At 39.7% G+C, this 13,298-nt stretch overlaps 2 protein-coding genes across 2 annotated transcripts in view; both read right to left on the bottom strand.

Annotated features, from left to right (window-relative positions):
* psmd1 (proteasome 26S subunit, non-ATPase 1) overlaps positions 1 to 5,697 on the bottom strand; it is a 37,290-nt gene extending 31,593 nt beyond the window's left edge. The window contains exons 1-13 of the mRNA XM_079267530.1: positions 5,517 to 5,697; positions 4,995 to 5,038; positions 4,480 to 4,553; positions 3,906 to 4,075; positions 3,433 to 3,641; positions 2,999 to 3,142; positions 2,079 to 2,305; positions 1,582 to 1,642; positions 1,318 to 1,446; positions 1,111 to 1,199; positions 933 to 1,011; positions 666 to 839; positions 288 to 399 (exon numbers count right to left, since the gene is read on the bottom strand). Coding sequence (XP_079123656.1) covers positions 288 to 399; positions 666 to 839; positions 933 to 1,011; positions 1,111 to 1,199; positions 1,318 to 1,446; positions 1,582 to 1,642; positions 2,079 to 2,305; positions 2,999 to 3,142; positions 3,433 to 3,641; positions 3,906 to 4,075; positions 4,480 to 4,553; positions 4,995 to 5,038; positions 5,517 to 5,532 — 1,528 coding nt within the window. The 5' untranslated portion in view covers positions 5,533 to 5,697. The remainder of the gene's footprint in view (positions 1 to 287; positions 400 to 665; positions 840 to 932; positions 1,012 to 1,110; positions 1,200 to 1,317; positions 1,447 to 1,581; positions 1,643 to 2,078; positions 2,306 to 2,998; positions 3,143 to 3,432; positions 3,642 to 3,905; positions 4,076 to 4,479; positions 4,554 to 4,994; positions 5,039 to 5,516) is intronic.
* Positions 5,698 to 6,298: 601 nt separating this feature from the next.
* LOC306776018 (uncharacterized protein) lies at positions 6,299 to 8,833 on the bottom strand (the record flags this gene model as incomplete). Its single annotated transcript, XM_079266607.1, has 3 exons — positions 6,299 to 6,911; positions 7,335 to 7,436; positions 8,062 to 8,833. 3 exons carry the CDS (start codon positions 8,831 to 8,833, stop codon positions 6,814 to 6,816), a joined length of 972 nt encoding a protein of 323 aa, XP_079122733.1. The 3' UTR covers positions 6,299 to 6,813.
* Positions 8,834 to 13,298: the final 4,465 nt, after the last annotated feature.

The following is a 13,298-nucleotide window of genomic DNA, read 5'->3' as shown; positions in this document are numbered from 1 at the left end:
CCTTTAGTTCATAAACATATGTGTACTAGTGTACACAACTAGATGATATTTAACAGTACTGCATATCAGCGACATTGGTCGATTAACATTCATACCGTAGTAGACACCTTTTCTCTGTATTTGTTTAGCCGAATCGGAATAATAATAATAACAATAATAATAATAATAATAAAAGATGTTTGTCCTTTTGGTTGAAATGATTATGTTTAGTAAGCAGAGGGGTCTGGACCAAAAACTGGTCCCCCCCCCTGCATTTCAGAAATGTATTTTGTCCGAGGCTGACGCACCAGTAACAGCATCATCCTGGTACAGGTTGGACTTGAGAAGGTCGTAAACATCCTGTCTGGCTGTTCCCAACGCTGCCAAGCCAAGACCGAGGGCGCCACCATGACGGACAATCTGTGAAACAGAAGAAGAAAAACAGACCATGAGAGGTGGAACACTGAAACATAAATGAGGCGCCTGAAACAGTGACTTAAACTAGAGGCTGGTCTCGGCTACAAACTTCTAGCTGAGGCTTTTTGATCCTAAAGCATTATACTTTTCAGAGACAAAATGTCTTATTTGACATGTTTCCCCTCTTTCAGCAATCATTGTGTTGGTAACATTCTCATATATAATTGAAAAAGAACCAGCATTCAAAGTAAACGTCAAAGAAAACTAACATCATTGCTGGCGTTCTTGAGCTGACTGAGCAGGTAGTCAATGATGTCGCCACCATGGTTGGCATGAATGAGTCCCAGAGCATACAAGCCTCCTCCCTCCTGGTAAGCCGAGCCAGGGGAGGTGTCTTTGGGCAAGTAGGTCGCCATTAACTGGAGAGCCTCCTTCTCGTGGCCCTGAAAAACACAGCATGTTATGTTCAAATTTAAATCCGGAATGTAATGCAGTATGTTTTTTAAATTTGCTGTAGATTATCATCATAGTTTTACCTTGTGGATGACACCCAGACTTGCTGTAGCTGTGAACTTTGCCCAGTTGGTGGCTCTTGCAAGCCATTCCAAGTTTTCTCTACAACGTCAAACAAAATCAATGGTGAAATGTCACTTTGAGTAACTTTGTTTCTCTACAGCTATGAAATATACAGTTCAGTTCTGCTAGCACAATCACCTGAGGAACTGGTCACTTGTGGTTCCCGTATGCATGAAGGAGTTGGCTATTACTGTGGCTGTGTGACACACCGAATTTCGAACTGCATCCTGGAGTGACGGAGAAAAAAAGAAATAAAAAGTCAGGAGGAAGCTGTAGTTCGTCGGACCTAATAGCTTATTTATTTGTGTTCTCTAAGCCAGTCGTCTTGTTGCTAGCCCACATTACCTTTGTGTTTTTGAGGATCATTAGATCTGTGTTGTTATTTCGGATTAGGAACTGCAAGTGCAGCTCGATGGCCATCTCCCCGCTAAGGATTTTGATCATCTTGGCATTCTGGTCTTTAGGCTCATCTTTCTACAGTAACACAGAGAAGCAATCCGATGAGTCGTCAACCAAACCAAAGCAAAGTAGCTCTATTTAGACACAGAACAGTTACCAGCAACTGGGCTGAAAAGAGTGCTACAGCACAAAGCGACCCAAAGAGCGTACCGTTTCTACTGGCTTTCCAGCAGGGGAGCTGCCTGCCTTTTCATCTGTCTCCATTGCATCACTGTAACACACAACACAAAAAAAAAAAACTTTTCAGTGTTGAATCATTTGATCATAAGTAAAGTAATTTGACTCAAATGAGCCGGTGTACAGTTTCATTCACGCTCTCACGTTAACTTCTTTAGTTAGGTTATTTTCAGCAGGTATAAAACAGACACACACCAAAGAAACAAAGCTTGTCAGGCATCTACATATTCTGAATCTGAACGTGCGTAATGAACCCCCTACTGGTAAGTTCAATGTTCCATACAGTGCCTTAGGACTTGCAGACTGAGATGAATCTTTTCCTCCCATGCTTATAAATGCTGAGGTTTTGGTTACTTTCCTAGCAGGTAAGTATTTTCTAGAGTTTAAATCAAAACCGTAAGAAGTGAAAAATCCCTCAGCCTTTGTGAACATGTCACATGTGTGTGTCCTTGTTGTGTTTCCACGCCCACCTGTCTTTGTCTGGTGTGGGCACAGTGCCCGTATTTGTGGAGCCGGGGACTGAAGGGATAGGTGTTCCAACTGTGTGCAAGTTCTGGATGACGGAGGAGAGGAACTGCTGGCTGGCGCTCTCGTACAGATCGAAGCAGATCTGATAGGCCATCAGCAGGTTGTCCTCCTTCACTAGCTTCTCCAGGATGTCACTCACAGCCTGCGGGTCATCCAGGAAGATCAGGCACTAGAGAGGGGAGGAGAAAAGGTGATTAGAGAGGGATTTATAGGTTCAGACTCCCTTTTTGGGAAATCTAATTCCATGGAAGTAGAGAAATGCATTTCATCAGTATAAAATATTGTCTCCAATTGGAGCACAGCAATAGCTGTAGGTATGACTCAGCGCTAATGCTGGTAGGTTTAAGCAAAGATATGAGATGCCACCTTGAGTATAAAGCTAAACTCATGCTAAACTACACTTAGTTGCGGATTTATTAGGAATAATTCCAGTTACTGTTTTATTAGACTGCATTAGTTTTAGCTCGGTGGACAACAGAGTGTATATTATAGGAGCATCAGCAGAGTAAATATCCAAACCCACACTAAACATTACAAGCAATCAAAGTATTACATTATTTTAAAAGTAGAAAGCGTAATAGAACATGTTAAAATGTCCAGACAAGTTATTGGGGCTGAATGACCAAAAATAAAAAATAGTGATAGTTACCAATTTAAAAAACACAAAGAAACTGATCTGAAAGCATCTTTACAAATCAGGGTTTGTATTGGATTAACTCAGTCAATCAAATATCTTATACTAAATAGTGAGTGAACAGAAACTAGTCGTCACATTAGCGCCCAATCTTTTCATGTATTTATCACACTGACAAGTTGGTCAGGGAAATTATGCATAATGTGCATTTGAGGATCTGATTGTTACCTGACAAACATTGATGAAATCAGGCTTCTCCAAGTTCATGTAGAGCTTGACGAGCACCCGCAGCACCTCGTTGCGGAACTTCTTGTTCTGCATCAGGGACATGCAAACCTTCAGGCTGTAGGCAAGGAGGCCACTCACATCACTCTGCATGACAAGAGAAGCAAAACAAAAATCATTAACCTGTTTAATGAAAAGGAAGAAATGTACAATCAACAGCAGTGATCAAAATCACCGTCCTGTACTGTGAAATATGTCAATGTCGCGATGACAAACACTTACTGTATTTGAATAAAGTGACTCATTATCTCCATCAACGTTTTGGGGCATTATCATGCAAAGTCTGCTAGACTCTTGGACTTAGGGCTATCCTGGTGAGTGTTAAAGCTCACCGTAGGTATTCCTAAACTATCTCAAATCAGCTGTGAGGGGCTTACTGATTCCAAGATGGTCTTCTCAAACATGTCAAGTCGCCTGGTCTCCAGGGCGATGCCAATGGCCTGCTTGTACTTGTGATCATCGAGGCAACGCAGGAACATTTTGTTGACAATGCCCTCAAGGCGGGGGTCAATGCTTTTCTTCTCCTCATCCTCTGGCATCTCTGCATTCCCCACCCGCAGCTTGGTGTAGTGGTCGATGCATTTGGCTAGCAGCAAACAAAAAACAGAGGGCCTCCATTTTACTCCCGGATTAAATGAAGCGGTTAAAGTCAAAATCTTATTCCATATGTCATCCATTGGCTTTTCCTACCAGAAAGCTTGAGGTTTGTAAGTTGGAGGTAAAAAAGGTGTTTTTTCCCCCGTTTATGTTATTTACTTCACACTGCCTTTAGTATGAGGGTTACAGCAGTATCCAAACAACAGGAATGGCAGTTAAGTAAATGATCATGTGTTTCTGTTTGATTACTCACCAATGATAGTCTCCACATATTCTGAATCATCTGTGACTTTGAAGAGATCTCCAGCACCAAGAGCATAGTTCAGAGACTCCTCAAAGGCTCCGAGGTGGTAGAAAACCTTAGAGGCCACCAGGGCAGCAAACGATCTGCTCCGAAACGTCTCATCCTCATACAGGACCTCGCTGGGAGAAGACAACAGATGGTTACATAACGCTGACAATCTTAACCAAAAAGAGATCTTTTTGTATTAACTATTAAGTGTAAATGATCACTTCTACATTATATGCATCTGTCCCACAGAGCAGTTTTTACCAGCAAACCAAATCAAGAAGAAAACCAAAAACCAAATCACGAAGGATGCCGAGATCTGCTTCATAAGCACTGAAAGAATATTCAGTAAACTACTGGTGACTATGAGGCACATTGCACCCTGTGCATTCAGTGTCAAGATAGATTTCTAGATCTTTCTCCCAACTGAAGATATAGAAAGAATAAAACTAAAGAGTTGATGTTATTGCTTCCTGATGTATCATTCTTATGTCAGATAGGGTTATAGTGTCCATTGCTTATCGATAGTAATACTTACATTTTATCGACAGATCCTGAAATCTCAGCCCAGAAGTCATTCACAATGGCATCTAGCTTCTGCAGAGCAAACTCCTGCAATGGGAAAAAGACATGTTGTTGCGTTAACCTTTTTCTTCCTGACCCATCATGCATTGGAAGTCAAATCAATTAATGCATGTGGAGGACAGACAGACCAATGAAAGTCTTTATTAGCCATGATGCAGTATGTGCCTCCTTTTGGGTACATAGAGAACAAGATGCCATACTCCAAACATCTAAAGAAACCTCCAGGAGCCACTCTTTAATCTGATATACCGTACATTAATACATTTAAATTAGTTTGAGAGCGTTATTAATGGCTATTTGTGAGACCTCCCATGGAAAGCCAGTGTACTAAAGTGTGTGCTTCTACAAACAAGTAAAAAAACACACTCACATGTAATCTCTTTACTTCTGTTTGACAAGATATGATCTGACGTTACATAATCACTATATGAGGTTGCCATATTCAGGCACTCTCAAACCAGAGCTTACCTTGAGTTGTGGCTCCTCCTCATCAAGGAGGGAAATAATTCCAGCTAGAAAAGGAGAGAAACAAAAACTATTAGCACATTATTCGGTTGAAATACAGTATGTCTATAATCATAAGATGTCAGGATTTGATCAAAAGTTTATTATAATAGTAAAATAATTATTTGATAATTATTTTCAAGATGAAAAACGTTCCTGTCCATAAAAACATTAACATCTTATCAAGGCTGTAGAGCTAAGATCATGTATAGTGCAATGCTACTGATGACTTGACTGTTAGCATCGACGTTACGATAACTTATTGCGAATTACTGTATTTAAAACAGCCTTGCAGTAATCAGAACCGTCGCCTAGGTTTAGCAAAGTCACATTTCAAGGTGTTCGTCCCTCCTGATGGTGGGTTTATAAGCTATTGCCGGTTAACGACTGACTGACAACTGCTACATTAGCCGTGTGACTCAGCTAAATCAATGGCGGCTAGCTACAGTTGCAGCTAGCAAAATAAAAGCACCTTTTACGACTTACCGGCAGATGTTATCATGATTGGCTCTTTATTCCCTCCTCAGCCCCACGATTCTTGTTCAACAGTGGAATTCCGTGCGCTTTTTCGGAGAGATAATGAAAAGAAAAGATTTGTCGTATCTGAAAATTCACAACAGTGGGGACAATCGCAGACTCGGCTACCTTCTTTTTGCCCAATGCCGCAAGTCCCCTTCCAGAGGACCTTAGTGTTGGCTGGCCTTTTTTACGCCTGATTAAAGCGCAGACATATAATATTATTAATATAATATCCTCCTGGTTTTGATATCAATAAATAGGACTCCAATAATATAGAATACGATCTTACAATTGTCAATCGCACTTAAAAAAAATCATGGAGATGATGTTGAAAATATTCGATTTATGGACTGGCTTTTTCAAAGGAGGTCTATCAGTTGGCTCTTTGGCACGGAAGGCTTTGGAGATGACTGCTGTTCTTCTCTTCATACATGGATCCATGACCTACATCCATGATAGGTTTACAGAAATCAAAGGTACAATGTGGCTGTCATTTCAGTAATAATAAATACATATTTGACAGTACAGTGTTAATTAAGGAATTGATACTGAGTTTTCAACCAAATTTCCACACAAGTCTAAAAGAATTGACAGTGAATGTCCATATAAAGAGAGCTGCACACTCACAAAAGCTTATGTGTTTATTTACAAATGAATATCCTACATAAATACATAAATTGTGAAAAGTAGTTTCATCCACTTCTATTGCAGATAATGCTTTTGTCATTAGCACTCATCTAAGGCACATCATTCTAACAAATTAACATGAAAAAGGAGAAAAGATTCACAGTACTTCAGCATCACTGGATTCACATTCTGAGGCACCTCAGCAGGAAAAAGAAGCTGCTTGGTCTCTATTGATGAAGACTCACTTAAGACCCAGCCCTGTTCTATGCATCATGTTAATGGTGTAGGCCTACTTATGTCATGAGCTTTTGCTTTAAACTCATCATACTGTGGTTTCAACATGTACTAAAATAACAGACACATCTCTGTAGGTCTCAAAAGTGGTGTTAAATGATGCAATACAGTTCATATGACTGAATAAGCATCAGCCCAAACACATTAAATACATTTTAGCATTTGTGCATCAGAGACGATGTGTAAATCAGCAGGACGGATTTGACAACAATCATGATAGCTCAGCAGTGGGATTATTGAGCACTATGAAGAAACACTAACATGTAGTAAGGCTCTATCACTGTGAGGCTAACCCTTTCGTCACAGTTAAAACAGGATTGTCTGCAGGCCATGTGTCATGACATCAGCTGTCTCCTCCAGCTGACTCTTCATTCACATGAGGTCCAGCAGACAACGAGCTGATTTTCAGAGGGATGCCTTCCTCTTTACTTCCAGTGTCACCTGAAAAGCAATGTTACTTATAATGAAATAAATTATATATATATATATATATATATATATATATATATCAGTGTTAGTGAGAGGAAAACTATTTCTTAAATTTCTGAAAAAGGTTAGACAGTGTTTTACTGAAATGCAAAATACATTTGTTTTGTTGATCCTCACTGCATAAAATCTGATCCAAAGACAAGCCCATGAAGAGTAAATGTGCTAATGTCTTTGGTTAGCTGTTGGTCACGTGTTAGACTGGCAGCCTGTAGCTATGCCTTTTGCCCATGTAGTGCTTTGGGTTAGGCTACAGTCTACTGCATCCCTGAACTAAGTTAGTTTAGAATTTGGATGAAGAAAAGACGAGTTGAAAGAATCCTGTGGAAATGGAAATGTCTTCATCGCTCAGTCTGAACTTTGGAACGATACTGCTACCTCTTTGCCCGGATGAGGAGTTGGTGGCCTGGCCTCTTCTCTGAGCCCAGAACAAGCATTGGAATGGCCAGAAAAGCTGGTTCCCTCTATCCCCAGTATTATCTGAAAGGCAATAATGAGCGTTTAACAATTTGGCAGCTTATCTAAGGGTCTGATTGTTTCATGAATGCTCCTTTTGGTCCCGGGCCTTTGCAGCCATGCCCGGGAAGAAAAATGTGAATCTCGTGGATTGACCAAGTGGAGTGCACTAACACAAATCACTACAGTGTTTGCCAACTATTCTCACACTGCAGTGCTCATTACTGAGCTTACAATGATCTTATCATAGGTAAATGTGTCTACTATAATATGAATATCATATTCATTTAGTCACTTCTATGTTAATTCTAATTTAATCAGCAGTAATTATGTAAATGAGTTGTAGGCGTGTGATATATCTGTACAGTAGTCTTCCCTTTAATGTGTTTTTAAACAAGTCAATCTGTAGTTCTTAATTTTGGCAATCTAATATTTTATGCTTCATCAAATCTGCATGGTGGCCTGGTTAAACACACCAAGGTTCAAACTCCAAATTGACAGATCTACACTGCTGACGTGTGCTTGAGCAAACGAGATAAAAAGAGTTACATTATAGTAAAGCCTACACACTTGCAGGATGCATATATTATCTGCAGTGGATTGATACGTGTACAACTCAAAAGAACGTGGGTGATGTATGTTATTACACCTGCTGTTTGAGATGAGCATATCACTTTGCAGGCGTTTTTCTTGATGCTGAGCATTTTGGCCTCTGTCTTCGGGATGAAACTGCCGACCCATACAGTCTCTGGTGACTGTTTGTGGAACACTGCGCGGATCAGGCGCTCTAGCAGTTGCGCACACTGGTGAGTCTCGGCGCTCTCCTGTCTCGTGCGTATTAATCCAATCAGAGCTGGTCGGGCGTTTCTGGCATGTTTCGTGCGTGCCTTTACGTCCTTCAGTGTCTCTTTTAAGCACAGTTCGTTGGATTGTTTGCTGATGAATGTCTGTCTGAAGATGAATATGATGATAGGAGAGTCTATGATTCGCTTTAGGCTGGAAATGTTCGCCCTCCTTGTTGCTGTTCTCTGAGCGTTGCCATCGCGCGTTGGCTTCTTCACCTTGTCCCCGTCCTCTTCCCCCGGACATGCTCTCAAATCCAAATCATTGGACCTCGCTGTTAAAGGCATGTCATTGCTTTTAACACTCTCTGGCTTGCCGCACATGGGGTTCACACTGGCAGTCTCTCCGTTACTGTTTAACGAAGCGGGTTGGGTCTGTCCATTGTTGTTCGCCGGGCTGCTGCTGGCGAACATTTCACGGATGAACTCCTGCAATATTCCAGCGTCATCCCCGTCGACCTCTTTACTTGTACAGGTATCGCTCACCAAATAAATCCGCTCTTTACCTCCGGTCAAAGCTATAATCTTCTGAAACTCCCTCTCCTCCTCGGGCAGCGTGGACTCAAGGAAGGCTGCCATCCTTTTTATCCGTTGATCCGTTTTATTTACCGCGAGCTGTCAAGCTAGTCACTACCCTCTTAAAAGAAAACTTCCTCACGGTCACCAGCAAGGAGGGCGGGCCTAAAGACTCAGCGTCGATGTCTATTGGCTGGTCCATTTGGTGGGCGGGGCCAACAGTCATGACTGTATACAACATCGGCTTGTTTCAAGATAATTAAGTTCTTCAACTTTATTGGATGACTAAACTAAATATAAAACGTTGTTTGAAAAGTTGTTTCATATATATATACATATATTTCACACACAATAAAATAGATATTCAGGAAAGCGAGATACCTGGAAAAACAGAATATACTCACAGCAACGAGCCACAAAAGCCTACAAAAGATGAATTATATATATTTTTGGATACTTTTTTATGAAATATTAAACGTATAATTCTATAATGAAGCATCAAAATCTAGACTGCTTGTTTGTTTATGTTTGGGTGACAGAAAACAAAAAGTAAAAAAGGTCAAAAATGAAAAGGTGTCAAGATGTTTAAAGAGCAAGAAATGTATCAGCGATAGGCATAGTATATTAACACAATCACACATTAAAAATAATGTAAAATATCAACAAACAACTTCAATGGATGACTAAACTAAACACAAAAGTTAAACTCACATTAAACATCATACAACAACAAAGAAGAAAGTTAAAAAAATGATTTCTCATAAATAAAAAGATTGTGGGATAGATTTTAGATGATGAAATCAGGGTGCGGAGGTCACTCTCTTTATTCCCACTATTCTCATTGAAAAGAGTCCTGCCTTCCTTCCAATGTTGTAGATTCCTGGCTTTTCATAGAACAGAAGAAACAAAGCGAGAACAGTCATAAGCACCAACTTCAACATTTTCAATTAGCAGTCAACTTTGACTTCTTTGTAAGATGAAAAATGGCTTTCACCCTTAAACCCCCACTACATCAGCAGGCTGAGCTCCTGAGACTCTAATCCTCTAATCCACCGTCTTTAATTACAATCTGCTGTTTGTCTGATTTTCCACTGAGTTCATGAATTGAAATTCAATGACTTCAAAATAAAATTACTTCATCTACTCAGCCTGTGTGGGATTGACTCATTGTTTACTTCGGAATAAATGATGAAACCATAAAATCTGATCAAAGCCAACACAGAGGATTGGGCCTCTGGCCTTTAGACTTGCTGCACTTTGATTAGCTGGGCGTTGTGTTTGTTGTTTGGCTTTTCTTCAAACAGTATCTCATGTCATTAGCCTACAGTCCAACTGACTGACTGGGGTTACTGCTTCGCTTCTTAACTGTTGATATTCTTTTTAATCTTCACTAATAATGACGTAACTCTGTACAATCCCTCCAAACTACATCCACCAAACATTGTTTTACAACAAGGGAAAGCTGTATAGCAGCTCGCTCTGAAATCACAATACTTTTTACATTTTTAAATGTTTTAAAGAACACAATTCCCATTTCTATGCATTTCAAGATATTTAAGTGTGTTAGATAACTTACTGACCTCTTTGTTCAGGTGAAGGAGGAGCTGAGGGTCAAGAAGCTCACTTGGACCAGTGAGAGAGACACGGAGAGCTAAGCGAACTGCAAAAAAAAGAGAGAGAAGTTCTCAATGAATTGCTCTATAGTGATAATATAAAAACAAGCTTTGGTGAAATTGTCAATCATGAATTTAAATGTGCCAAAAAAATGACACACAACTGTTTTGAGCGTATGTATTCAGACCTGGGCTAAATAATTGTTGCAATCTGGGATATATTGGACTGACTGGTATATTGGTGATTTTGGTCATTAATCAAATATCAGATATCAACCAGTTATTTTGTCTCTGGTAGGCTGGAGGATGTTCACTATTTCACTATTTCTAAAAAAAATCGAATTCTTCAGTAATTTGACCAGTAAGATTCATTCATTTCTGGAAAGTAAATACATTCATCTTTAACTTGGTAATACTGTACATCCCAGAGTTTTCCAAGTCAGACCACATTTCATACTCACAGCAACAAATGTCCTTTCCGTTATGAATAAATCACAAGCATATACAAGAAAGGAAAAGGAAAATTAAGGTTTTTAGTGACCAATGATGGAGGGATGTGTGAGCTGTGGTAAAGCTCCCAATGGCGGACTATACTGCTTCCTCCTGTCTTCTGTTCTCTTTATGGTTACAGTTGCTATCTTTAAGTGTCTGCACCTGTTCAACAACATTTCTCTCTGTCTGACTGGTTTAATAAAGAATACAAAATCCCTCAAGCATCACATCTTTTATCATGCTTTTGCTGCCATCTTGTGGTTGAAAATGGTGCACCCTGTGTCCCACCACCAAAGGCTTTACAGCTGTAGTGCAGTGTTTCGACCTAGAGTGGACTGTTAAAGTGCTTTTGATTCAGTGAATTTCCCGAACAAGTGCGGCGTTTATTTAAACACTGCTAGAGCTGATATGACTCACTGCCTTTCTCAAACGAATAAAAGTTTTAAATTGGACAAATACTGGTGCAGAATTACCTTTTTTAAATGCTAAATATTGCTGATGTTTTTGCTCTGTACCCATCTGACACTGGAGCAAAGGGAAACAAACATGACAACGTATTTGCTAAAAGTACTCCAGGTCAACTTGTGTTCAGTTGACCGATAACATTTTTTTTTTTTTATTTCATCATGCTGTTTTGAGTTGAGTGAAGAGGTTTGGTAAAGTCTCGCAACCTGTGATTTTCTTGTCTGACACCAGATCTTTAAGAGAAGAAAGATGAGACGCGTTCAGAAACTTTGGAGGCAAAACTGATTCCTCCGTGTCGGGAGAGCTGCTTCTTCTTATTCTGGCATTGTTTTCTGTCATGTTGACGTCATGTGGAGTCTGTAGGAGTGGTTGATCCTCAGATGACCTGGAGGCGGCTCCTCTACCCGACCTACACTCCCCCTGAGAACCTGAGACATTTGGTAAAGGTTAAACCAACAGAATACAATTGCAGCATCTCTGATCCTATTACTTTTCATTGTTTATTGTAAACTTGCATGTTTGAAACATTAGAGATTTGAAATTCGAAACCTCCGAAGAGAAAAAAGCAACACATTGATAAGAAGAATACAAAGAATACAAAGTACAGTGAAGGTACTTCCGGATACAGGGCAGCTTTGAATAAACAATGCCTGTCTTACAAATAAACGTGGCTATTGTGATGTTCATTGCAGTTGAAGAATTTCAGTGCCATAACATTAACTTTTCCCACTTTTCTATATCCCAACTTGTGTGCTACCACTTCATTTTGTGCTCTCCATTTCCAAGAACAACTTTCTTTTAGAAGAGAGATAATAACGTGGTCCATGTGAGTCAACGCTGTGTTTGGCCACAGATAGCTTGGCATTAATTGGATGTGTTCATAACTGCTGTTGCGCTCGCATTCGCAAAACACAACTTGTCTTGTTTGACCAAGAAATATATATAAATTACAAATGTCTGTTTTCTCTACAACACTTCATGGTCACCGCGACACGTTTAGAAACAGTTTTCTTACATTATTATCAAATAATAAATAAACAATGCAAATTACATTTAACTGTAGAATGACAATACTTGTTCTGGTGTGATCATAGAAAGTCAATATGACACACAACGCTGTCAAACAGCACAAAAAAGTTTAAAATTGTTTTGTAATTAATTTTACAGTGTAAATAGCTTACCAACACATATTGTTCCAAGAAGCAACAAGAAAAGCAAGTTACCAACTAAGGTCCAGCTTTTGAACTGCAGCGCCCCGAAACAAGCTGTCCTCTTTGTCATGGTGAGTAAAAAGGTGAAGGAACATGAGGATGCCCTACTTTTAAACACACAGTCAACCAGACCTGGGATAGTGGGTATTACATTTCAGCCAGGTTTGGTCTCTTCACAAAGGCTGTAAGATTGGGGAGTGTTGGTCCCATGTGGGAGAAATACTCAGGAACCAGTTTTAAAAAATGACAAACCACTGTGACCCCATTCACAACAGGTCTTATCTATAGATCACAAGAAGAGTGAATTATGACCATTTTTACTGCCATTTCTGCATCACCTCATTTTATCCTGATTAGGTTAATCCGCCATTTCAAAGAGATATACGTTTGATCAATCACAACTACTTTTATTTGTTTTTGAAAACGTATATGTAAATCATTTTGTAAATGAGACCGAATAAATGCATTTACATTCAATGTTATAAGTAGACTACAACTATCAGAACAATACGAACATTCAGGCTCCCTCATGTGGGGAGATCTAATTTGAGGACATGATAGGAAACAAGGAAGTTGAGAGGACCTTTATATGTGTGTATTTGGTCTATAGAGGAATTGCCACCATGTCCACCTCAGGGGGCCACAGGCCCTGTCTAAATAGCTAACCTTTCTAAAAGTCATCAATATGTCTATTTAACCAGGTAAAGTGATGTGGTGACAGTCAACAAACCAGCCAATGATCAAATA

Source organism: Melanostigma gelatinosum, assembly GCF_949748355.1.
Source record: "Melanostigma gelatinosum genome assembly, chromosome: 4".
Lineage (NCBI taxonomy): Eukaryota > Metazoa > Chordata > Actinopteri > Perciformes > Zoarcidae > Melanostigma > Melanostigma gelatinosum.
The sequence above is the reverse complement of the archived record's forward strand: the minus strand, read 5'-3'. Positions and strand labels throughout refer to the sequence as shown.